The 27,999-nt window shown below is 45.1% G+C and overlaps 1 protein-coding gene across 1 annotated transcript; it reads left to right on the forward strand.

The window, feature by feature from the left end:
* The first annotated feature begins 14 nt into the window (after window positions 1–14).
* On the forward strand, window positions 15–27,958 carry LOC142585917 (nicotinamide phosphoribosyltransferase-like). Its single transcript, XM_075697009.1, has 10 exons — window positions 15–168; window positions 3,834–3,947; window positions 5,428–5,658; window positions 6,520–6,648; window positions 9,823–9,981; window positions 11,087–11,217; window positions 13,212–13,443; window positions 23,959–24,219; window positions 25,251–25,373; window positions 26,629–27,958. Exons 1-10 carry the CDS (start codon window positions 82–84, stop codon window positions 26,731–26,733), a joined length of 1,572 nt encoding a protein of 523 aa, XP_075553124.1. The 5' UTR covers window positions 15–81; the 3' UTR covers window positions 26,734–27,958.
* Window positions 27,959–27,999: the final 41 nt, after the last annotated feature.

A 27,999-nucleotide genomic window follows, 5' to 3' on the forward strand; every position in this document is an offset into this window, starting at 1 on the left:
TACCGCGCCGCTGCTACAAGAGAAACGGTTCGAATCCGCTCCTTCGCCTCGTGCCCAAGGAAGGGCTGTCCGGAAGCGGAAATGGGCTGTGGAAGCGCATTCAGGCGGGAGGCCACCGCTATCGCACAAACGCAGCCAACGAAGGATGACGGCGATAGCGCGATAACGGTGAGTGCAACAGGGTGCACGTCTAATGAAGTGCGTTGAGCTCGAGGACTCGCACCCACGGTTACGAGAGATTTTGACAACTTCCCTTTCTGCTCTTTCTGTTCATAGCAAGCTGATCACTGGTTGCGCGACCGTCAGCAAAGCTCGTTCGCTCGGCCGCCATTACCCTCGCTTCTTCAATCTCACATTTACACTCTCTCCCGCCATCTGCCCCCTCCCTCTGCAACGGAACAGTTGATGCAGGGGCGACATAGGCTACCTATGAACGGCAGTAGTTCCCCCTCCCACACTATGTAAACAGGTCCCCCTGTTGCAGTCTTTCCGGTCCACTTGACCGATCCAAACCGTATATGAAACCATCAGCGCCGTTCTCAATCTGTATAGTATAGGAAAGCTTGTTCGCCAATCTGTGACCTTCAGTCCTTTCTGTAGACAAGTACAAAACGTCGAAAACCGCTGCTCCATGCGCCCCAGAGGCCGCAGTGGTCACTGCACGGCTAGTGACGACGGATTGGTTGAAAGGCGAAGTGTAAAGCCCTGGCTGCAGAGCAAACACGAGTGGAAGACTAAGCGTGTTCCGTGTCACATTGCACGAGCCTTACAGTGAAGACACCAAGATCGCTCGCCAAGCGCAGTATCATGGCACGGCACGACACTTATTCGGTTGCCTGCTTCCCGACGTATCACTAACAGTCTTGCGCAGTTTCTCTATAGACATTTTCACGGCTTCGGGCGAACCCGTTTTATCGACGACGACATCCGAGTACGGGGGTTTCGTGCACCTGCCCACTAGATAATGTCGCTACGACGTGTGTCACGCGCAGTCTGTTTATACGCCGGCATTTATACAGTTTTTCGTGAAAAAGTATTTACCGTGACACTAACCAGGCGATGTACAGAAATAGCTGTAATGAAAGATATAGGGAGGGTTCGGCCAGAGGAGCTGCGAGTCTCTGACCTGCGACTCCGCATAAAGGTAGAAGGGAAGGGGAAGGGAAATGAAAGTGAGACGGTGAAATTGATAACAACTGCGGAAAGCCACATCCTCTCATCTCAAACAGCGTATAGGGGCATCGAAAACGGCACTATAGCTCATAGTCATGTTCGATCTACTATATAACCGGCAGAAAAACACACATCATAAATTAAAGAAACACTGAAAGAACCCCTAAAGTGCGGCTGAAGTTTAAATATAATTATTCGCTAATTACCTAGCTGGCAAACTGCACTGACTTAGAATTTTGATTACTAAAAGCAACAATTTCACTGGAGTGTACTCCAGCCCAGCAGGACTAGTCATCTTCATGATTCACTGCATATAGACTATTATAGTAAATGTTGTGATTGCTGGTTCTCATAAAATAGCCATAGGCATCGATGCATCCACCTTATTCTTTCCAGGCGGTGTTGCGACTTGGGGTTCGAAGATGTGGAATTTACTTTGCTCGTGTAGGGGTAAGGGAACGTGGGGCTGGGCACGATATCCAAAATGTTCTGCATACAAGTTTATATTTACAGATTTACCACAAATTCATAGTAGTACAGAAAAAGTTCATGAATGAGTTGTAGCTGCCGATTACTCCCGCCGTCCATTGCTCTTTTTATGCCCTGCGTGGTCATCGTTCAGTCACCTCCCCGAATCCGGCCTCAGGAGACCAATGACATCAGGTCGCACCAATTCGGAGGTCTGTTGCCCTTTCCCTTCGAAGGGCGCTTTGTCGGAAACACACGCACATCATTAGGTACACACAGGGGAAGGGGGTTCGTACACTGACTCCAGCGTGGTCGTGCCAATTTGTGCGGCTGACAGGTGAAGGACCGTATCCTTGCCAATCGCCCAAACTTCTCCTGACCTAGGTACTCCCGTGCTGGCCACAAATCATCCGCTTTGAGAACCATTTCGACGAGGCCGTCGGACCGTTCCCCGTAATCGCGCTAACCGTGACCGGAGGTTGTCGCGGGCTAAACGGTCGATCACAACGGGCGGGAAGGGTTTCTAAGGGTCCATCGAGCACAATGCGGCTGTATTCCGCTCTTTGAAAAGACTAGTATCTTAGCTAGGCATCCTAATGAAAACAGTAGACTTATCATTGAAGCAACAGCAGTCGCTGAAGGTGACCCAGTAAGCCGCCAATTGCATTAACAGATAAAAACTTGCTTTTCTGAAGTCCCACATGCGCGCTCGTTCATATTATGGAGGCGGTCACGGTTCCTTTGAATTTTGAATGCGTACTCGTGCTGGCTTCTAGTTTTGGAGAGGACGCTTTTGTCTTGGTACATACGCTCGTTACTCAAAATAAAGATCAGTTGGAAGTCAGCGCTTGTCTTCGTCGTTCTTTCGGTCCCTCTGTCTATATATATGTACGCGCTGTAAGTGATGTTGACAATAATATTTTCAAATCGTCGAATTCCTCCACTGATGGTGTCGTCATCGTATGTCTTTCCCTTTGCCCATTGCGACCACTGAACGTTGGCAGAAATAGCGCAGTTACAACGGAAAGTTACAAGAACCCTGGATAAAATTCAAAAAGTCTGTCGTTCGTAAATTCAGCTGCTCTTGTTGCCAGTGCCTCATGATCCGGCGCCTCCGGCAATAATATTCCAACATCACGATTAGCTTACCATAGGTTACTCTCGAATCACTCGGGAAAGAAACAAGAGCCACATTGTCGAGCGATTACTGTCGCGCCGAAGGGACCGGGCAGTGAAAGTGGATATCAGAACGAAGGCTGGAGCACACTTTTACTGCCGCCGCTGTCTGCACGACACGCAGTGGTTGGCTGGAGGGACAGCCACGCGCGTCCCGCCGCCAGCGAGGGGTCGCTGTACAGCGAGTGGCTTCGGGCTGGACGGTGCTCTGCTCGACAGAGAACGCATCGCTGTGAGCGATCGGTTAATAACAAAGAGAAAAGGTTGTTTTCAAGTTGGGATGACTGCGATATCGTGGTAATTGTATGACTCAAACAGTTTTAAAAGAAATAAAATTTAACCGTTTATTGATTAGCTTTTGACACGCGTTCAATTCAAGCCGGCCAATGCATAAGCAATACTTGAGAGAGGCTTTAGATCAGACCAAATTCCAATTTACTTGCTCAAATACGTGTGAAACGCAAAAATTCTCGCAATAATACAACCGCTGAACTGATATAAATAAAATTTGCTGCAGTAAGGGGGACAAAAGCTAAATTCTGCCGATTGTAGGAGCAAACTTTCAATTTATGACCCGAACTATTTGATAGAAATTTCAGGAAATCTAAAGATATGAAAAAAAAAACATTGGAACACAAAGTTTACATTTATGTGACTGCACACACAACAGCTAGCCATCACACTTCTCTAAACAGCACTGTTTCATCTTAAAAAGCTGCAAAATATAGTATATTAAATCAACGTTTAAGCGAAATCAATGCATTCTGACAGTTTTTTTTTAAGCTCTACTAACCAAATTTGGTGTGGTTGGAGCGGTATAGATTATTTCTATTTTGTCCGCTGCAGTTGTCCCAATAAGTGCACCTTACAAAATTGTGATACGCACCGACGCAGACGCAGAAAAGCGCCCGATAAACAGTGGTTCACGCAGCGGTCTGAAATTCCCATAACTTCCTTGCACGATCACACGCGCACTTGCCTTAGTCACGCCCTGAAGCTGCGATCGCTGCGCACAGCATGCCGGATCTGGCGTAGATGTCCTCACCATCGGCAGCGACTTCGGGCTTTCGAAGTGGGACGAAGCAGCATGCGGTTCAGACAATGCCATTCTGCTCACCGACTCTTCAAGGGTAAGAACTGCGTGCTGTGTGCCGATAACTCAGTATTGAAATAAGTTGTGTGAAAGCGCAGCTAACACAAGGAAAAAGACGCAGGAAAGACGTATTCTCGTGGAATCTTCTCTAAAAAAAGAAAAGAACTGAAGTAGCGTTGTTCGATTCGGTTTAGGCAAGCAGCATTTCATCCAGGATTCTCTGATGGCCAAAAAGAAAATAACTTTTTTCAGCACCTAGAGAAAAAATAAGTAACGTATAAAAAAATAACGGGAACAAACACTAGTATTTGAAAAAATTCTCTTTGGAAGTATGCATCTGCACAATTTTATTCTACCGATCAAGAACAGTGAGAACGTGTTCTTGTTGCCCTGTTGAAAAGTTATGTGTGTAATACCCCTGTCACAGGAGAAGATTTAATAGCATTCGAATGGAATGACGTTTTTCATCGAATGAGTTAGGGGAACTCATGCGCATTCGATTTCGAACCGAATGTATACTCTTAACCCCAGATAGACAACTGCGACACGCAACGCGAAAAAATAAAGCGTGCATCAGCAAAGTCAGAAGATATTTTTTAGACTTATAAAAAGGAATAATTATTTTTGCCGCGAAGATATTTTCACCACGGGCTGTGCTCAGGCGCTATTACTCTTTGCATCAGGAGTCTGTTGCGGCGGTCAGCCATATTGCATGTGTTGATCGAAGTGCTTTTAGTTGTGAATAATTGGCGTCAAAATGTTTTTGTCCGTTTTAGAAGTACTCGCAAAAGTTCTTAAACGCGTTTAATAGGCACAATTTTTTTTTTGAATTTCACAAATTTGTTCCAGGTCGTCATTGCCATCCTTTGCAGATGCCATTATATTTTACTGTGTAGCACCGCAAGAGACCGAATGGTATTCGATGCATCGAATGCCATTCGGTCTGTTGCGGTGCTACACAGTAAAATATAATGGCATTCGAATGAGATTAAATCTTCCCGTGTGCAGGGGTATAGGTCATAAGATCTCCATATCATCTTCGCGCCAAAACTAAACGCAATAAAATATGTGTGTGCGCACACAGTCCTATAGGCCGCAATTCCACCGCTAACGGCTGGCTAATTCAACGGATAACGCGTACAGATCGAGCGCCGCTCTAAGCCCTGACGAAGTGCGAAACGCACGGGAAGGAATAGCATCGAAAAAGGCATCGCTATAGATAATCGCGGCCCTACACTGTTTTCAAGCTAGGGTGATATTTAATTGACGGCAACTTAGCTGCACAACTGCCTTTTTATGGAAACATGTATAAGAGCTGTTTTCATTATATTTTCTACACGAGTTTCACTCCAGCGCAGTAGCACACGCTGAATATATTTTGCCCCCCATGGATTCTTTTTTTGTTACCCTCTTTCACTTCTTAAGACGTACGTACATCACAATGCTTCTGTGTGCTGTAGTCTTCTTAACGCGGCGTATTGAACATGAATAACTGACACAATCTCGTCCCCTCCTAGGTCTGTCATTACTTGCAGTACCCCGAAGGAACCACACTTATCTACTCGTACTTTGAGAGCATAGGCAGCAAGTATGACAAGACGTTGTTCTTCGGGCTCCAGTACATTCTGAAGAAGTGGATGGTCGGGCCGGTAATCACGGTGAAGAAGATAAATGATGCCAAGGAATTCTTCAGGATGCACTTCAACCAGGAGCTGTTCAACGAGTCCGGATGGATGCACATCGTCGAGGTTTCCGAGTATATTCGATCTTGTACACTGAAGTAAAAGTATACTTCTGCAACAGTCCTACACTGGTTGACAACGTGATTGAACGATGTAAATATAGGGCAGCTTGAAGCTGAGAAAGCTTGGTAATGACAATACGACAATCGCTGACCTGCGCCTTCTGTGCTCAAATGATAGATTTACGCTATCTAGGATAGCTTCATCTTTGAGTGAACGGAATGTTATATTTTTAAACTATTTATTATCGCTAACGCAGGCTTTACAAATGTGACAAAGGAAATAAGGAGGGCAGGCTCAGACGGGACGTACAACTTTTTTTCCTTACCATGAATACCAAAAATATCAATAGCACTCATACTATAATATAGCCCTAAAATTGATAATAACAATTATTATCCATTGGATATCTTCTGCTTAATTTATAAAACTCCCCGTAAAGTTTCTTCCTTTCTTTTTACCTACTGCCGCCCTATTCGTGGCCGATCCTAGGTAGTGAGTTAAGCCATACCATTAGGCACCACACCAAAACAAATCACAATAGCCTGGCACGTTTGGAATTGAGCTGATCGGTGGCACTCTTAGGGCGGTGCAAGTTTTGATTTTAACATGTACTTTATACGTTAGCTCATTAAAATGCCCACTACTTTGCTGTGAACAATCCATAAATTTCAGAACAAAAAGTACTCCCGCTCGCAAAAGGAAACCTGAAAAACGCATTGTTATGCTTGCTCTAAAACGATATCTGGCGTTTTTTTTTAATTGCGGTCGTACTTTGTCAGGGCACCCTGCAAGCTTTCCAATCATGTTCTGCCTTTGCCTTAGGTAACAAAGCGTAATACCGTGGTGTCATTCTTGTGACAATAGCAGCACAATGGCCACCTGCCACTCTCGATCAAGGCAGTGCCCGAAGGCAGCCTCATCCCTACGCGCAACGTCCTGTTTACTGTAGAGAACACGGACCCTGAAGTACCCTGGCTCACGGGATGGTTTCAGGTGAGCCTTGTGTCACGGACGCTCTTTGTGAACGCCGAGACTTCGTAAAACTAAATAATATAGATGCGTAAAGGCAGGCTTGAACGTTTACGGGATGGGGGATCGGAGAAGCACACTAATTTCTGAGCCTGGGCCATGCAGCCTGAATTTGAAGCTTGCTGTGCTTGTACTAATGTATATTCGACCAACATACTGTATTCTTTCAATGGCTGCAAGCTAAAGCTGGTCTGATTCTACCTTTTCGTGGAACTCGCATCCCATAAACTGTTTTACCCTGCCTGAATGCATCAAGAACAACATGAGAACAAGTAAAAAAAAAAACTACATTCTGTTCTCTCTTTTCTTCACGCAGTCTTTACCGCCTCGAATATGATCACCCAAATTCACCACATGTATAACTAGCTTCTCTCCTGAAATTATCGTGGACCTTCGTTTATTTTCTGTTCTTTCCAATACCCTACATCACCTATGCGTGCCCGTATGCCTATCAAGGGTCTAAAAATATTTCGACCCGAAGAAGCCGAAGGGAGCGGATGCACAACACGTCGGCTCCGTACTCCACGAATGTTTTTGTAGCGCAAATCGCCAAAAACTACCCGTCTTAGCACACCAACGGACTCAGCTCGTTCCCAGGAACAAGTGGGTACTGAAAACCAGGTGGAATTCCAATTTTTCAAGCCTCGACGACAATTATTTTGGAGGGGCCTCGTGGCGCCAGTGCCGCGAGGCCGCGCGCCGGCTTCCTCAACAACTGCCGATCCTTTTCTCAATAATGGAAGTCACCGTAGAGGGGCGCAGCATATTCCAGGAAGAAATGGATATAAGCAAGGGATGGAAGGAGGTCAGGCACAGGAGATCAGACCAGGCAAACCTCCCAAGATCGCGAGAAAACCTTGTCGTCGACGCCGCTCGACAAGCGCAACGATAACCCGAGGAAAGGCAGGCTAGAGCAAATACGCAAGGCAAGCATAATGCCACATTTGCCAAGAGGAGATTACAAGATTGTTATCAGACAGCGTGGAAGACTCAAAATATCCGAGAACGGTATAGTTCACTTCACAGCGGAGGTACAAGATGCTGCAGGCATTCCTCGAGATGAAAGGGAGGAGGATATCGTCTGCCCCAAAAATTATCAAAATATCCTGATCTTCAGTACATCGGATCAAGAGCATGCAAACAAATATCAGGAAGTAGCACGTATCATTATTCAAGACAAATCTTACGAGACTAATGCTTCCGAAACAACGCCTGACATGACGGGCAAAGGAGTCATCAGAGGAATACCACTCGACGAGGGCCTAAGAGACATCACAGCAGCGGTGGTTACGAGCAAAAACCCAAGGGCGATAGCAGCAAAGAGACTCAGTAATACTGCCACAGTGATTGTCCTCTTTGAAGGACACAAAGTGCCCACGTACATCCTATACAGGGCAGCGCTACACCGATGCTCTCTTTACAGGATACAAGTGGATTTCTGTCATGAATGCAATAGACTTGGACACAGAGGAGATGTATTTCCCAACCCCGACAACAAGATTTGTGCGGGATGTGGAACACCAAACCCAGATAAAGACCACGGGTGCCAGCCTAAATGTCCGTTATGTGGCGAGGACCATCCGACCGCGGGCAAGACGTGCAAACCCATATTCAAGAAGCCCTTCATCGTTAAACAGAGGCAACGGCACAGATTGCAACGAGAACGACAAGAACATGAAGACGCTACCTCAAGAGAAGACAGGACGGAGTCTCGTGGAACGCCTGGCCTCCCAAACGCCAGGGAACGACGCTCCAGATCGAGAACAAGGTCTCCATCCACCGCCAGATACTTATCCCGGTCCGGCTGAAAGACACCGGGGGCACGACCCGGATCCATATCTAGAACTAGGCCATCCTCTTCAGCAAAGCTGAGCAGACGGGGTGAGCTGGGCAGACATGGTCGATGGCGAGCGCCCGGGCTGGCGGGGAGACTGCCATTAATAACAAGATAAAGTAACTGAAACACGAGAACGCGCAGTTGAGGATTATGCTAGCGGGTTAGTAGAGCGACGTCACGTGCGGTCATTGTTGGTGGCGGCTGGCTGTAAAGGGAGAGACTGAAAAGAAGATGAGCGCTGTCGTTAGAATCCACGCCTAGAGACGTCAAATGACAGCGCTCCTTTTCTTTTCAATCTCCCTTTCACACCTATAGCCGCCACCGACAACGGCCGCACGCGACGTCACTCCATTAACTCGTTAAAACTAACCTGCTGAGGATGACGAGGTCGCTTTGGACGAAGGTAGGTCCTCCTATCGACGATACGTCTTCCTATTATGCCCTCCTATCGAGGATATGTCCTCCTGTTCCAGCGTTCCGGCTCAATTGGTCGGTCGCTTTGAAGGGACCGGATGTGGCGAGAAAATCTCACATTTTTGTACTAAAGCCTAAGCATTCAAGGTCGAGTTGTGAGGTACAGAATATATCATGTGACCCAAGGACGGCCAGAAGCGAACCAAAGCATGTCCAGCCATGTATAAAAGGTAAATAATGATTAGCAAAGTTAATTAGTGATTGGAATATTCCAAAATACCTTGGATTAGGGTGGATTAAGGTCAATTAAGTGTATTATGGATTATAAAGGTGAATCAAAGACGATCAAGGCGGATTAATGTGTATTAAGGTGTATCGAGGTGCATTAAGGAGGATTCTGGTGAATTAAAATTGATTAGGGTGGATCAAGGGGAATTACAGTAGACTTTACAAGGCCTGCTGTAACTGCTACTGCTAAGGACGCCTGGGAATTTTTTGTGACCGGAAAGGTCACGGGTAGACATGCATAAGCTAGGAAAACCAAGTAAGCAAAACTAAGCAAAAACGAAGGCACAGCCGACCGGTACAATGCTTACGCATTAGTAGACAATTATCAGAATTTCTGTAGCTTTTCTTCTCGACATTGGTGACCTGAAATGGAACACCGCAACATTCCCCACGAAAATTTATGGGCTCACAATCCTCAAACACAACTCCTTGAGGATCGCGCTCTACGTCTTCATGCATTCTACGTGGAAAACCCTGACTTCTGATTCCTGAAGGCCGAGGGAAGCTTTGAGATTGGTAATATCACGGTGTAGCAAGCTCATGTTGAGCCATCTCTGGTCATTGCTGTCACATTAGCCAAGATATTTTTCTTTGTGCAGACATTATTTATGCAGACATGGTACCCCACTACGGTGGCGACAAACGCGTGGCATTACAAGAAGCTCATGGCGAGGTACCTGCTGGACACCTGCGGTTCTACAGCTACTATACCGTACCAGCTCCATGACTTCGGCTGTGGCGGTGCTTCCTCTGTCGAAGTAAGACCCAACGACCTTATGCTTTCCGTAACGTTTGGTGGTGCCATCATAAAGCCAGCATATAGACGTTGCAGAACAATGAGACTGATTGAGTGATGGACCCAAACAACGCACGGGCTAAAAGACGCCGTGGTAGAGGGCTCCGGATTATTTTTACTATTATATAAACAGCTCTACTACGGACATAGGACAGAAAGAAGATATATATATATATATATATATATATATATATATATATATATATATATATTTATGCCTTGTGTCTATATATATATATATATATATATATATATAGACACAAGGCATAAATACGGGACCATCGCTTGCGCTGTGTCAGTCCAACGAACGCCGTACTTGCGCTTGTTTTCATCGACACCGAGTTTGTTCGCTTACTTTAGGGCACAAGTTCGCCCAATAAACTCTCTAAGTTTGTTGCCAACGTAGTCTGCCTTTCCGCCTGTCTGCGTGCCAGCCAGCTCGCCGTCACCTATGTGAAATATATATATATATATATATATATATATATATATATATATATATATATATATATATATATATATATATATATATGTGTGTGTGTGTGTGTGTGTGTGTGTGTGTGTGTGTGTGTGTGTGTGTGTGTGTGTGTGTGTGTGTGTGTGTGTGCTCTAACACGTGATCGCAATGAAACTGTCACTTTGCGAAGTTGTCAGCAGAGCTAAAACGAGAAATAACAAAAAACATCACCACTCATCTTTATTTTGTGAGAAATCAGGGTAGATAAGGAGCAAGAACCACTCCGCAAGGCGAATTTCATTCCAAGCCGTTAGAATGTACTATGCATTGCAGCTGATGAAAACACCTGTGCATTTTCAGCGTAGTAAAGTGGCTTCACGTGCTCATTATTCCAGCTTGATATATGCCAAATTGATACACACACACAGATGCATACAGCTTAGTAAAATGCTAAATTTTCAATTACTACATAATGGCGAGAAAGCTAGAATTGGGATAGGGTCGCGATGCTTGAACACTTGCAGTTTACCTATTTTCGCAATGAATATGCATGCTAAAACACTCAGGCGTCTCTCAGCGTCCTTGTTCATCCCCCAATTGAACCATACAGTCGGCTGCCATTGGAGGCACGGCACACTTAGTGAACTTCCTGAGCAGCGACAACATAGCCGGGATTCGCCTCGTCCACCAGTACTACGGCTTTCCCATGGCGGGGTACTCTTATCCTTCCACAGAGCACAGGTAAGGCACTGCACGTAAAGACCGAGAGCTCGCACAGGGTAAATCGCCGGAAACAACGCCTTTAGCAGAATGTTTTCTCGATGTTTTTTCAGTCAGTGCTAAGGGAGGAGATGCCCTCAAGCAATAGAGAGAGTGAAAGGAAGTGGAGAAGAGGGGGGTGCTTCTTTAATGAATATTGGACATTAATCCTGGAGCATGCTATAGGAATCCTCTAATGAATCATAGAGCATGCTAGGCGTGCCTGGCGGTACGTTTAGCACGCTACTCCTGAAAGGGATGAAAAATGAAATAAGGCGCACAGTGCACGTCACAACCACACAACATGAACAAAGCACAACCCAACACACAAACCAATTAAAGTATCTTGCTGAGAGCAGTGTCTTTCCGGGGGCTTAAAGGTGCCTTGATCGCGAGGATGCACAGGCAGCGATAGTCCATGCGCCAAATAGGTGCGCCTCAATGCATTTTAACAGCGAAGCTGTTCGCCCCTAGGTCGTCAGCATATTTCGTGACCGCGCCCGTCAGCAAAAATGTGGGCCGATCTCAGCGGCAGTGCAGGACGACGAGCAGTAGCTCACCCCTGTAAGACAGAGGCTTCAAGCACTCAGAAAAGTGAACCGAACAGCGCATGCGTTCTTTGTAATCACGCATACAACATACAGAACAATATACGTTTCAATAAAGAACAAGCACAAAGCAAGTATCCGAACCACATAATTGATGATAATACGCTCTTGATAACAATGCGAAGCACGTAGCGCTCCCCGCATACGTTTCCCAGTAAAGATACGTTTCCATACATCATCATCATCATCATCATCAGGGCAAAGGCCTCTCCCATACTTCTCCAACAACCCCGGTCATGTACTAATTGTGGCCATGCCGTCCCTGCAAACTTCTTAATCTCATCCGCCCACCTAACTTTCTGCCGCCCCCTGCTACGCTTCCCTTCCCTTGGGATCCAGTCCGTAACCCTTAATGACCACCGGTTATCTTCCCTCCTCATTACATGTCCTGCCCATGCCCATTTCTTTTTCTTGATTTCAACTAAGATGTCATTAACTCGCGTTTGTTCCCTCACCCAATCTGCTCTTTTCTTATCCCTTAATGTTACACCTATCATTCTTCTTTCCATAGCTCGTTGTGTCGTCCTCAATTTGAGTAGAACCCTTTTAGTAAGCCTCCAGGTTTCTGCCCCGTAGGTGAGTACTGGTAAGACACAGCTATTATATACTTTTCTCTTGAGGGATAATGGCAACCTGCTGTTCATGATTTCGGAATGCCTGCCAAACGCACCCCAGCCCATTCTTATTCTTCTGATTATTTCCGTCTCATGATCCGGATACGTTTCCATACGTTTCCTAGTAAACACACACACACACACACACACACACACACACACACACACACACACACACACACACACACACACACACACACACACACACACACACACACACACACACACACACACACACACACGCACGCACGCACACACGCACGCACACACGCACACGCACACACACACGCACGCACGCACACAGCCAGAGGAATATTATACAGAGAAGGGTACGATACAACTATCGCACTTTCTGCACGGATTGCCTACTGCGCCTACCAAGCTTTAAAGCATGCGGTGTATTAATATGTATATACCTTATCTCTGCATTTACAGCGTGTTCGATAAACATACTATAGTGCACCAAGCTGATTAAGCTACTGATGAGTATAGGCCTCTTGTATTGCCTGTCATCCAATTCCACTAAGAACATTATCTGCACCAAATTCTCCCTGTCATTCCTTTCTTTATCTTTACTGCTTTTTTCTCTTACGAGCATGAAAACTTAGGCGCTTATACACAGCACGCACAAAAAAAGAGCACAAGGCAAGACGCTTCGCCTTGCCTCGTGTCTTTCTTTCGCGGCACAGAAGCATGCTTGTCTCAAAGAACCGTCTCCGCCGAACCTACATAGCGGCGCGGCTCGACCACGCAGCACCATGACCCCGTGGGGCCCGGCGGGCGAGTCGGCAGCGTGCCGCCAGGCGATGCACGCGTTCCCCAGCGGTCCGGCCTCAGTAGCCAGCGACGCCTACCACGCGGCGAACTGCTGCGAACACGTCTGGGGTCAAGACCTGCGCCACCTGGTCGAAGCCCGCGCAGAGCTCTACGGCGGCATGCTCATCGTCAGGCTGCAGTCCGGCGACCCGCCGGAGATCATCGTCGAGGCAAGGAATAGTGCGCTCGGCTGAGACGCATGTATATTTTATATATTTTGCGCTCGTGGTATGTTGTGTGTTCCTTCCAATTGTCCTCGTTTTTCTCGCGGTTCCAACCTTCCTTTAAGTATGAACCGACTAGCCCTCAAGAACGTCGTACTAAAGTATATTTTTGCTTTTGCTATTTCCCTGTATCCTCCCCTCACGTAATACTCCTCCGGAAGCCGGTAAGGTAATAAATAAATAAATAAATAAATAAATAAATAAATGGTTATACTTGATCTTGGATTGCAGCGCGAAGTGAACGCGGACACAGAAAGGAGCAGACAGGACGAGCGATACTTCCAACACGATTTCCGCAGCGGTTCGAGCTATTATTCCGAAGAGGGCCAAACAGAAAACTCAAAGGACAATGAACGAAGAATGAGTGCGAGATTCTCTCTTTTGGCAGTTCTGAGTTACCCATCGCATCAGCTATATAGCATGAGCCATAGTAGGCCTTAATCAATCACTTTCGTAGATTTCACATTCAACGATAATTTCGGGAATGCATTGCCTGAGCCAGCTTTGCTCCAGCAGGGCATCGAGCGGATGTTACGGCTCGCATTAAGTGGTATAACACCTGGTGGTGGTGGTGAAGAACGTTTATTAACCTTTAAATGGTTACAGACAGGTGATTGGGTTAGGGCTCTATTGGCCCCCTGTCCCTGACCAGCCTTCAGCCACGTAATTTGCGCCAAATTTTAAAATATGCTAGTGCCACGTAGCTTGTCAAAACCAAGGTAATGTTGTTTGCGTCGCTTAGAGACAATTTTTTTGTACTTCGCCTAACTATACATATTTCGTTATTAATAATTGCACAGCTCGAATATTATATTAAAAGCAATAGCATCAATGATACAATTGTAGAGAAATTCTGAGAAATCCTCCACGCAGCTTTGTCTTGCTTAATACGTGGTACATAAAACTTTTGTCCAAGCCTGAAAGAAAGCCGGCGAAACACAGATAAGGGTCGTACGACTAGTCGCGCGGTTCGTACGCATAGCGGGCGTTCTTCCAGCCATAGCAAAAACATTTATGTAACACGCATTCACCGAGTCAATAACATTGTATGATTGGATTCGACCTCACCGCAGAATTCGGGAAGATGTTTTCCTTCTGTGGGTTGGAGTATAGAGCTCGCCTCAACGCTCCTTTTACATCAGTATGCCCCATTCATACGGCTTTAAGAAGAAATCAACTTCCTCATAAAAACGTTATACCTTCAGCACTCTCGATGCTGTTATCACCATTTTTCGAAATTTCCCACACCAATGGGGCGGGCAACTGGCTCAAAATCACGCGCCTCCATCGCATGCTGCGGCACGTCCGCGGAAGCCAAGGATAAAAAGCATGCCGCGGGCAGCGCGCGCGCAAGGAGCATCGGGGAGGAAAGCGCCGAGGAGAGGATAGTGTCGGTACTTTCAAATTATCAAGGGGTTTTAGTGCCGGAACTTCAAGGCGGCGTCGCCACCTGCGTTTCATTCTGTTTGTATTTGTTTTTTTCATGAGAAGTTTTCTCTCACGGTAATTTATTTTATTTGTAGCACCTTTATTTATATAACGTCTTCATTTTTGACGAAATCCGCAAGCTTCGCCCACAGAAGTAAAACATCTTCCCGAATTCTGTGGGTGAAGCTGCAGGCCAAGGAAGAGCGCTTTAGAAGCTGATTAAGCTATGTCCAAACGGCGCGAGCAGCGTATATGGTGCTTGTTTTAAAAGCGAGGCTAAATATATATTTCAAGCTATCCAAACTTTCTGCTCATGAATTGAATCAGGATCAGTGTGCTTCGCTCTTCATTCTTTAGTTGGCAAATATTTTGAAGCAGCGGCTTGTCCCATTTCTGACTCAGTAAATTTCTTTGGGACGGTCACTAGACGGTGTGTTGATACTGTGTGCGAAACGTATGCTCTGAGAGGAAGCGGCGCTACTCTCTTTGTCATTCTTTAACGAGCGGTACTCACTCTTGCCGAAGTTCCGGGGCTCAAGCACTGTCTCTGAAGGTTAGAGATACAACGCTGGCGGATGAACAAATTTCTGTATCCTCGAAGAAAGCCGTACATCTCGAAGTGCCAGTAACACGAACGGACAGTTGCAGCAACGATCCGCGAAGTTGGCTACACAGATTCATTCCATTCCGTAATATACCAGTCACTATTTTCTGCAGCCAACTACTGCACACGTCTTCAATCCACATGATTCAATCCGGCATGACTGGAGCACAGTGTGTTAGCGAAAACTCAGTTCCATTCCGACAGTTGATCGCGCAGAAGCAAGGTAGAAGCGGTAATGGTTTCGTATTCGGGCGCTGTCGCTGAGGCCACGTGCGGCGCGCCGCCGAAAGCGTCATCTCTTTTCTCTAGAACAAACTGCTCCGTAAAAAGGTCAGTAATGAAGTTCAGTAACGCAGCGTTTTGGGCGTGTTGGTATGTCATGATGAGGCTTATAGCGCACGAGGCGACAGGGACACAGAAATACGTGGTAAACAGAGGCGCTGTGTGTACACCACCTGTGTTTACCACGTCTTCTGTGTCCTCGTCCTTTCGTGCGCTATAAGCCTCATTATATCAATAAGGAATTAGTCCCGAGTGTATCGTCGGTCCATGTATTTGTCTTCTCAACGTGAAAGTAGCTTCTGAGCTGTGGTTGGACAGCCATTTAAACAGTCATGAACAATTCATGCGAACAAATCGTCTGAACAAACCCTGCACATTGTCTGTATTCGTGAGAAAGCCAATTAAAAAGACGTTCACCCACTCATGCGTGTATGGCCGCCCAACTCAAAACAAATCCAAGAACGGAAAAAAAGCGCAATGTGGATTAACTGGTGCTCATAACCCGCGCTATCACGGGTATACCTATCAAATTTTTTTATGGCCTGCATTTATTGTATCTAAGTGACTGACACACACATCGAAGTAAGCTGGAAAGAAAGCTCCTATAGATTTCAAGTAAAACAGGCAACGAATCCTAACAATCACTAAATGTGCGATCGAGAGGCTGCATCTTCGTACATAATTGTTCACAGGGGAAATCAGAACCTATACTGCTAAATTTAGGAGTGAATAACAGTTCACGACCTGCTAGGTGATGAAGTCCCAGCAGAGTATTCAGCGCACTGAGGACAACCCCATTTTTATGCAACGTACAAATTGTCGCAGCAAGAACGCTAATACGTAGGGCGTAATTTTTTTATTGAAAATGCAGCATTAGGGGATGCTTTGATAGGAGCAATAATAAAGGCGTCTTACCTCGTAAACAACAGTGCTCTTTGTCGGAACAAACATTTTTCGGCCAATGTTGTCCAGCCACTGCTTCTTGCGCAAGCCGTCACGCTTTCCCTGTGGTATCATAAAAACTGCGTAACCATCTTCAGGCTTCTTGCTGCAGTTTTGCGCTCACAGCACGGCATAATTCTAGCACAACACCACAGGAAGCACAGCGTGCAACGTTCGCGGCGCCGAGCAAGCGCCTCCTTTATATACGAGGGACATTCCGATAGCAAGTTTCGTAATTTTTTGACAAAGAAGATATTGCACCAGGTGAAACAAACAATCGCCATAAGAATTCACACCCGTTGCTGGTTCAACGATGGAATGAGCGTCAGCGGAGCAGGAATGACGCATGCGCAGAGCGCCGAAGAAGACAGAGTAGCAGCAGACCGGCGGTGCCCCCCGAGGTTATTTCGAGTACAAATCACGATGACAGATAGACGTGTGCTGACAACGTGGTCGCCAGTGGAAGTGCATGCTGTTATCCTGCATGAATGGGTACGTGGAACTAGCACGCGTGTCCGTCATCTATGAACGCCTACAGATCGTGTATGGTGAAGAAGTCATGTCTCAAGCCTTGCATCGCAGGGTACCGAGATTTACCAGAGTGGTTTCTTCAAACTGAGAACATGTTACGGCCAATGTCCCAATGTCGGTGGCGACTATGTGGAAGAATAGTGCAAGGTGTACAGTGCATTATGCCGTGGTGTATTTTCTTTTGGCAGTAATGTTTCTGTGTGAAAATAAATGACGAAATTTACTTTCAGAATGTCCCTCGTATATGAGGAGGCGCTGGCCGAGCCAGCCGAGCTAAGAAGAAAAAATAAATGACCGCCCAAGCCCTCCGTACAGATGGCTAACCAGCGAAGCTGAAACGTGCGGCCCCGGTGTTAGTCACTGGATCAATTCTGACGGTTCATTAAACGACGGTTTGGTAGGCTGCCGGATCCTCAGTACGCAGTTGCTGCTTGCGCTCGGCTGCACAAACCTGTTCTTGTGCCCGGGCTGCAGCATCGGCACGGCGCAAGCGAGTTCGTTCCAGATTCTGGTCGCGGCGTTGCTCATCGAAAGCTGCCTGCTCCTCGGGAGTACGTATGACGCGTGGCCTACCCATTTCGGAGCCGGAAAGAAACTGCTGCGTTCGCACTCGGCTGCGACGGAGAGCAACGACGTCACTACTGGCGTAGCCAATCGCGCGCCTCTCTTCGCTTTTTTTCTTTCGCGCATGCGCGTGGGGTTGCGCGGGAGGAGTTTTCGGCGTACAGGCGACAGGCGGACGGTCTAATCGGCTAGCCATATACAGTTTCGCTGTAAAATGGCGCCAACGAAAAGAAAAACACAAGCGAAATGCAAGATCCGCGCGTTTCCAAGGGCAACAGCAGGGAGACCAATCGTTGTGCAGAAAAACGGGTGCACAACCGATTCCCGTGTGCAGGGGGCGAGGAGGAAACGCGACAGTTTAACACCCTCTAGTGTAGAAGGTGTTGGGAGGTCGCGCGGCGGCGGCAGAGTTCAAAGGTTGGCAGTACTTTCAAATTATCAAGGGTCTTTATCCGGCACTAGCTCGCGGCGACATGTTTCTTCTTTTTTTGACGGAGCCTGCTCGGGCCAAGATAATTTGTTATCTGCAAACAGGAAGACTGGAGTATATTGTATTCTATACAGTCAATGACTGAACCTATCAAGTTTTAAAAACTCCTACAAGACACAAATATTGGGGCCCGGATGAAGAAAAGCAGAAAGTAGGCAAACAAATGTACGACATTACACTAACGTACCGTCACTGGAGCTTGAGCGCGAAATTAAAAAATGAAACTCCGACCTTGGTTTTCTTGTGTGAAAGCGCAAAACCTTTGACAGCAAGACAAAAAAAAATATACACGAGGATGATCGCTAACTGGCAACTGCTGTGGTTCATTTCCACAACATATTTATATGAGTACAGAACGCACGAAATCCGAATTAGCGCAGCCCAGGAAGCGCGCAGGTAGCTAGCAGACATCTTTCTTCCAGCTTGATCAAGCTAAGGCCACAGCTAGTAACCGTCTTTTGTAATCTGTGCTCTAGACCTAGACCTCTACAAGCCAGCTGGTAGTTCAGCTAATGCTCCCTCCACTTACGGCTAGTAGCCCCCTTGAGAAGCACTGCTGTAGCTGCGGTGTAGACATTCAATGTTCAGGCTTGTTTCAGCTTCGCAGGAAGTTTAGCAGTTCAGCCTGAGTACACACTGAGTACACGTAAAGCATTGCAGTCCACTCATTTTCTTTAGCCATTCTGAACATCCAACCACTATCCCTGTAAATAGTTTTACATTTTCAGAGTCAGTTTTGTGATACCAGTGGATCAGTATTAGCATACTATACCATGCATACCGGTTATAACAGAGCACTTTACAAGCATGTCTGCCTGACATAGTGCAACTAATGTACGATTCTATTTCCCTTGTTCCACAGGCCATGAGTAGGTTCCACTTCATGTGCATCCTATGTGCCTGTAGACTTGCACTGGTTTGAAAATGAGTGGATTCATATGCAAAACCCACATATACCATTTCCACGACCGAATACAACCAATAAATACCACTCTTAACTCTTGTAAACTGCCCTCTAAACGGTTGCATATGGGCAGCAGAACTGAGTGGAAGCGTGTGAAGAGTGCATATTAAGCAAGATAAAACAGCTTGAAGAAAGGCTGTTTCCTGTCTCTACACAGCCACAACCTCGCATAATTACTCATAGATACTTAAGGGAGCCGTAAAGAAATGTCGTTTATTTCATAAATACAAATGTTATTCAGTATGGTTCCTATGAATATGACTAATAGAGCGGGTCCTTAGTAAATGCAACTTCTTTACAAAGAATTTAGAAACCTTAATTATCAAGGTACCAAAATGTTTAAAAATGTCGTTTTAAAATTGTAATTCAAATTTTTATAAAATGGGTACAGGGACCAATTAGCACTTTTTGAGAGCATCACTAAATGTAGTAAACTTTATTTTCAAATAAAACAAACAGTGCAGAGAAAAAACAGGCTAGAACTTGGAGGGAATTGTGAGGTTAGAAGGCAGCAAAGGGGCATTCACAATGTTCTCTTGAATATATCTTTGTTCTAAAAGACCTATTTTGCCTAAATCATGGCTGCAAAAGCTATACCATTGCCATACACAACACAGACATAAAACTGATTTGTGGTGCTTTCAAAAGTTACCATTTGGAATTATAACTGAACTGTGTGGCTGGCTTACCGCGAAGAGATCATTGAGGGCCCTGAATGGCTGTTTTGGTTAGGAGGCCCACCGCAGGCGCCAACTACGGGGGCGGGGGGGAGGACTCCGGGGCCCCAGCCTCCTCCGGTTTCTCTTCCCTCCCCCCCACACAGACACCTAAAGTGTCATTACTAGAGCTTTTTGACCCACATCATTTGAGGTTTCTTTTGATTTGCCTCGACCTCTCCACTTAAAATTATATTGTGGCTAATAGCTTACTACATCATTCTTGGCGCGGACGTGCATGGCTTTTAATTCATACTTTCGCTTTATCCCTGCAAATCCTGACAATAGGAGGACACGCGCACTAGAAGCACTAGCGGCTGCTGCCTCATCCGTTATTTTCTCACTTCAACATTGTTTTAAAGTTCCACTGTAAACACCGTGCACGCACATAATATATCTAAATATACATGCAGGACAACGTTTACTTTTCAAGAGTACTGCCAGCCTCTGCTTAGAGGCCTTAAGCAGGAGTGGTTACATACATGGCGAACAATAATACACTGAGCACAAGGCACGAAGCGTGAGCAAAATGAAATAGCACTGAAATTGAAAATATGAACAGCGTATCATTTGCGAAAACGTAGCATTTAGCGCTAACAATGTGAAACCATTACAGAAGAAGAAAATGCAAACTACTCTTGGCGCTAAATTTACGAACACTTAAAAGACAGAAAAACAGAAAACTTGAAGAATATCTGCATACAACACGTGGCAAACAATTTCAGAACGTGCATCCTATCAGACAAACATAATATACCCCGCTCAATTATACAGTTTGTTTAAGCAGTTTTAAGAATGATTCACTGGTGTCGCAGACAACTACCGCAGCAGGAAGTACATTCCATTCCCTAATGGTTCGGGGAAAATATGAATTTCTAAACGCTTCTGTTTTCCTATCACCGCAAATGCGAATTGACGTCAGTGCAAATGTTGAAAGGTGCGTGTTGTTTCGTCCCAGTCGTCATGTGTTTCTTCAAAGAGCACAAGGCAAACATGATCCTTGCCTTGGGATCTGCAAATGGAAAACAAGAGGAAGGCCGCAAACATATATATCAGTCATGGAAGTGTGGCGGTAGACCAAACGCATCAACTATCATCATAAATTATGAAAACCTGGGACAAACCGGCAGCTTCAAGAAACAGCGGCGGAGGACTCCATCCTAGCCCACGCACAGATATTCTAGCAATTATGGTCTCAAGCCCTCGTGCTAGCGTGCGGGATGTGGCCGCCCAGGTACCGAAAATTAGGGCAGTACTTCTTGAGTTAGATAATTCATTGCAATTACCGAATTGAATCTCAATAATGAAAGAATTACTGGCGGCTACTCCATTGTGCTGGAAACAATGTGCAATAAGTTTTCTTTGAGTAACGCAAATGCTCTTTTTTTTTAAGCCTTGGCGCATGATAGTTGGGGAACACTGTGTACTTCACTCAGTAAACGAAATGAGGCCAAGCCGTATTGACTCGAAATAAGAATCCACAGCAGGTATACGCAGCAGCAATTATACTCGGACTCACAGAGAGAGAGAGTGGCTGAAGTTTCGCCGGAAAGGCGAAGCAGTATTAGTGATAGCCCAGTATGCGACAGTTACACGAAGGAAGACTACACCACCGATCGAGAGGACTCAAGCTGTGAAATTGAACTGTCTCCTACTATGTCTTGTATATACTCATATACTGCGGTCACTTCAGCGCTCAATTCTTCGAGGTCACACCCAGTTTCTTCAAGTGCAAGAAATATATATATATATATATATATATATATATATATATATATATATATATATATATATATATATATGTGTGTGTGTGTGTGTGTGTGTGTGTGTGTGTGTGTGTGTGTGTGTGTGTGTGTGTGTGTGTGTATACAGCGGAAATTACTTGTACTTAGTAATTGAAATAAATAAATTATAAATAAATGAAATTGAAAGTGGATGAAAATGAATGAATTCTTAAATGATTAATAAAAATCGGGCACCTCGGTTAACGCCCTTTCTTCTCGCTCATTACATAACAAGGGTCTCGAATCCGGCAACGTTAATGCTTTCAGATAGCATGTGTGGGTTTATTGACCGGTTGCCTTCACCCTAAAAAGACCACGTAATCGTGACGCCTGCGGCAGAAAAGATGTTTCACATCCGCCGCCAAGGTTTGTGAGTGGCGGCGCTGGCTAACACTCCCAGGGTTACTTCTAGTAGTAACACATTAATACCCCGGAAAGTTAATGGAAAGAGGGCGCCGTGGTAGTTCAATTGGTAGAGCATCGCACGCATAATGCGATGTCGTGGGATCGTTCCTCACCTGCGGCAAGTTGTTTTTTCATCCACCTTCAGTACCACTAATTTATAATTTCTTTATTTCAATTAATAAGTACAAGTAATTTCCTCTGTGTTGCCCTTGGTGTCTTTTTTGGCTTCTTATGATTAATACAAATCGGGCCTCTCGGTAACCACCTTTCTTCGCATTCTATATATATATATATATATATAGAAGCCGAAAACGTTAAGTAAGAAAAAGAAATCTCCCAAAAAGTTCGTCGTCTCTTTCCTGCGTATTTTACGTCGGGTCCAGCGTGCTGAACTTTGAAGAAAACCCCTATATATATATATATATATATATATATGTGTGTGTGTGTGTGTGTGTGTGTGTGTGTGTGTGTGTGTGTGTGTGTGTGTGTGTACATACATGGGGTTCGGATCGGGCCCCCCCCTCCCCCCCCCCCCCCCAGAAAAATTAAAGCTCTCTGTCCATGCAGCTGGGTATACTTGCCGAAAAGATAGAAGTTGTCCCAAATGACATGCTCAGATCAAACCACCATGGTGTCAGGCCGTTCTTCCCAATGAGTCCACATAAATGGTTGCTCAGTGGCTATGGTGTTGGGCTGCTGAGCACGAGGTCGCGTGGTCGAATCCCGGCCACGGCGGCCGCATTTCGATGGGGGCGAAAACCCCCGTGTACTTAGATTTAGGTGCACGTTAAAGAACCCGAGGTGGTCGAAATTTCCGGAGTCCTCCACTATGGCGTACCTCATAATCAGAAAGTGGTTTTGGCACGTAAACCCCCCCCCCCCCCTTTTTTTTTCTCGCGGCGCGTCGCCTCCTTCCACTGAGAAACGACGAAACACTTTGCGGAGCTTTTACCGCGAAGATGCAAAGCAGGCCACACAACAAAACCGCCCGGACGCCTGCTATTTATTTTTCTAGCTTTTTCACAACGATGTCACAACGATTTGGGACCAGTCGTCTGCTCCATGTGCATGTTGTATAATACATCTTGAGTTAAAACAATGCCTACGCCACCTCAAGGCCGAACTTGAATTGGCGATGTTCTTGCGCCGACCGCTATTCTAATATGGCGAATTCGGCAAATCGCACCGGTGCGATTTGCCGGTGCCGGGTGATCACTAGTCACTGCGACCACTAGTCATTGCGACCACTATAGCGTACGGTAAGCTCTTAACAAAATTTGCCCCCTATGGGGCTTGTCTTGTCCCACAACGATAATCTTCATGTGCCTTGCTTGCGTTTCCTTTCTTGAAAACTCGGCGCTCGCTACTTTCCCGTTGAGTATGCCGTGTCACGCTGATAACGCGCAAGCCGCTCGCGATTCGGAAGTACCGGGCTCGCAGCGTTAAAGAAAGTAAATGTGAGAAATACAGATGACGATTATCGTTGTGGGACAAGATAAGTCCCAAAGGGCGTAAATTTTTTAAAGACTAGGTATACACTCTTTAAAAAAATTACGCCCTTTGGCGTGTATCTTGTCCCACAATAATAGTCATGTCTGACACTCGCAAAGGACATGCTGCTTTCTTGCAAGCATTTGGCGACTATGTGAAAAGACTTGATGCTGTTAATTTGTGCCAGTGGCTCTCTTAGCTAGATTGTTCCCCAAATGTTCTACACCAGATGCTCCACTTGCACTGTGCTTTTCTCGAAGGTCTTGGAGGTACTTGGTAGGCACTACTCGGTGACGGTGAATTCATTGGGCTTCCGCGAGCTGCCACCATATGTGCGCTTGATGCACAGCGACGGCATGACACTGGAGATGGCTGAGGCTGTCCTAGCCAACGCCAAGGCACACCACTGGAGCACCCAAAACGTGCTTCTGGCCAGTGATGGCACACTCATGCGAGACCCGCAAGGACCAGCTCAGCGCTTTGCCTTTCAATGCAGCGCTGTCGTCGTCGGTGGACATGAGGTGATCATGCATGATCGGGCATCTGCTTTATTGAACATGTGAACGTGACAGCCCCCACTGCATGCCTTCATGCTGTGGTGAGTGTGGGATTCACTATGGATTTCCTACCGACCATGAGCTAACGGCCTGTCCAGTGGTCATGTGCTGCCACTCCCCTTGCAGCCAGCAATGTTGCAGTCGTGCCAGTTGAATTGTGAGCAGTACTGCCCTGTTCTCACAGCCCCTAGAGCAATGTTTGGGTGAAAAAGGTATGATGGGGGAATAGTTGCACATAGGAACATTCCCACAACTTGGTTATGCATTGATGGGCTAGCTGGTGCAGCCCTAGCAAATGGCATGGTTGTGGCATTGCAATAAAGATAGAGAACAATCATCAATGTTCCTGTCTCTATCCCCAGGGTTAGCAAGAAACCACATCCAGTGTTTCCAAAGTATAAAGGCCGCCTGCTATATGTGTTCTGAACACAATAAATTCAGTTGCCTTCACTGAATAGCAAAGTTGCATTGAAACAAATGGTGAATAAGGTGCTGTTTGTGGGGAAGGTAGATGTTCAGAGGTTCCAGTGTTTCTGTGATAGAAGAGAAAATAATTTGATAAAACTGGCAGATTGGCAACTATTCGATATGATACAGGGAGAGCAGCAACAAGTGAAAACACAGCCAGTGTCAAACACACTACCCCTTATTAGTGTGCTAACTTCAAGAACCTTGATTAAAGGCACTTTTCAATGTATTTCAAAAGACACCTGGCCCCAATATAATTTATGCCCAGTAGACACAGAAATTAGTCCTTTGAATGTTCAAAACTGCAGCTTCATTCACTATTGTGCTTTCTGTGACACTTTAGTGTGCCTTTCTTATTACCAGCTGCATATAATGCAGCACATGCAAAACCAAAATAAACTTCTTGATTTTGAATCCTATAAAAAAGTTTTCTGCTTCCCAATAGTGTCAATGCACATTTTAGTTGTACCTTATACTTTGTGGTTTGTGAGACAGTGGTTGAAAAAAATGTTTTCTCCTTCCATCAGAAAGAAGTACACAGGAACCCAATGACTGACACTAGCCTGAGCTCCAAGAAGGGCAGGCTGACTTTACAGCACTCTGTCAGCGGGTACACCACAGTGGAACACGGCCAGGGAAACCCTGATGAGGTGACAAATATCAGCACAACTTGTCTTGCCTTCCAAACACTGGCGCATACGCACTATGGGGGATCGGTCAGAAAGCAGGCGGTTTCCGGTGTTTAGAATAAAAACAAAACTAAATTTCAATAGTAGAGCAAGGGAGTAAAGAAGTGTGATTTTAAGCACAAAGCGAAAACTAAACTCACTTAATTTTTTTACGTAATCGCTTTTGCATATACCAATTTGCAGTTTTCTAATAGCATTATGACAAATGAGCATCGCATGGACCACCTGCAGTTTTTTCTTTCTTTCATTGTTTCATATTGCTCGACACTCCAAAAATCTGTCACTGCCTTTTATATAAGGGGAAAATCTTTTTTTTCTGCAAACATATAGTTTCCTAATCTAATCAGTGAAAGAAAGGATGAGAGAATCTGCTACACTTGTTTATTTCCTTCCACTGTTTATCAGCCTTGCACATTACAAAGCTTGTCAAATTCTATTTTATTTTAGCATTACTCAGTCACATCTGATACCAAATTCCTATTGCTTTCCTTTTAACTTCATGCCTATCAATTTACTTTCCATTGCTTACTGTACAATCCTCCACCTTCCATCATGTACGCATATGCAAGCAAGCTGCACAGGACACGGGTGTAACAAAGATCTCTGGAAAAGGACTTTGTCTTGCAGTAAAGCTTTTCTATTTACTCTTTCTTAGACACTGCTCCTGGAGATTTCTATGAATGTGAAATCACTCACTTGAAAAATAAAAGACAAAGGCACAGCAACAGCTTACAAATATGACTTCAAAGCTACCGTTCATGGTGTCCATCAGAAAATGAATACAAAACAAATTTGATAACACTACTTAATGCAGAATCTCCAGCATTATTCAGACCTGTATTTCTCTGCTCCCTTAAAAATGATGTGGCGTTATTACCATTATTTTTAGAATAAATGTAATTTTGATGTATAGGGCCTACAATAGGCTTTGGTTCACGTTAAAATGGATTGAATGTTTACATCAGCACTAACAACTTGAACATGGCAGAATCATAACACAGTGTTTATAATGTATTGATACAAAAAAGGACAATAGCAAACTTGCCATTGAATGTCACTGCCTTCATCCATGTTTCATCCACATTTATGTGCTAAACTGTATTATATAGGTTTGTATCATTAGTCAAAACATGCCCAGCAAGATATAGTTCACATACAACTCTGAATGTGTTCCATTGCCATTTAAAATGAGCCTGAATTAGACCTTTCCTTTCAGGATTGTCTAGTGCACGTGTTTAAAGATGGCCATCTCCTTGTGGAGCAGACATTCGAAGACATCAGAAGACGTTCCCAAGAGCCTTTAGATCACTTCAATACATAGCGCTACAAGATCATATATTGATGGCTTGTGCTTTGTATGGGCCCAGCAACACTAAAACTGAAATATACCCCATAACTACAGCATTTTCCCGAGCAGCCCTGTAAGCACAGCCAATGTTGATTAACGAAGGGACATGGTTGCCCAATTGGGCACACTGGCCTTGCTTCCCCAGATAGGGAGGCGTTAGATGATCCTCTTCTTTAAGTCTCTGTTTTCAGCAACTTTTGTCCTCTTTAACTTAAATACAACTGCAATGAAATTTGGGCTGCGTAAAAAGGAGTTTCAAATATGTGTATATGCAACATTGAAAGCTAGCAAAAATGTACACCTGATACTGAAACTGGGACAAAAAGAAATTGCCGTTATCGTTCTTGAAATGATGCAATTAGGAAATTAAATTCTCAGGTATTGCATGCAAAACCATCATACGATAATGAGGCACGCGGTAATAGGGGGACTACGGATTAAGTTTGACCACCTGGAGTTCTTTAACATGCATCTAAACACAAGTACACATGCGTTTTTTCATTTCACGATAACATGTGGCCAGGATCGAACTGCAATGTCAAGCTCAGCAGCACAGCACCATAGCCACTAAGCTACCGCAGCAGATGGAAATGACGCACAGCCCACAATATTGAGAATCAGTATGGCTCCTTGACATGACATACAATATTGAGCAGTGCCCTTGGCACGTCGAAAATATTGTAGGTGATATGCTGGAATTTGCGCAATATATCTGCTAACCACAAAGTCCATGCATCGTCTGCTTAGGTGCTATTTAAATTTTGTTATTAAGTGAATTAGACAACCACAAGCCCTAAAACTTTGCCAAGATTGCTTCAATCACATATACTGCTCATGTATAACCAATCTGGACAAAGCATGATTTTGTAACCGTTAGCTTTAATCATTCACTTCTTCAGGTCCCTGTGAGATAGCAAGGCAGAAACGAGTTTTAAGATCATACTTTCTGCCTAGGTTTCGTTAGGACAACCTTATTTGCCTTGATGTCAGATGACACAGATGAAGGTAAAAAAGAACAAAATATCTGCTGGAAGTTGCTATGTACACAGGTTGTTATAAAAGACACGCACACTGCAAGAAACATTTTGCCACCTGAAGCTTAATCGGTTACCCATGTATGACTACCACGCTTCTTAAGTTCACAGCATGCACTGCTTGCTAGAAAATGTAATCTTTTTTTTTTACTTAGCCCGAACGCTCCAAGGACCTTTTCAACTGCCTGTAGTACATCTATAGGGC

This window comes from Dermacentor variabilis, chromosome 6 (assembly GCF_050947875.1).
Source record: "Dermacentor variabilis isolate Ectoservices chromosome 6, ASM5094787v1, whole genome shotgun sequence".
Lineage (NCBI taxonomy): Eukaryota > Metazoa > Arthropoda > Arachnida > Ixodida > Ixodidae > Dermacentor > Dermacentor variabilis.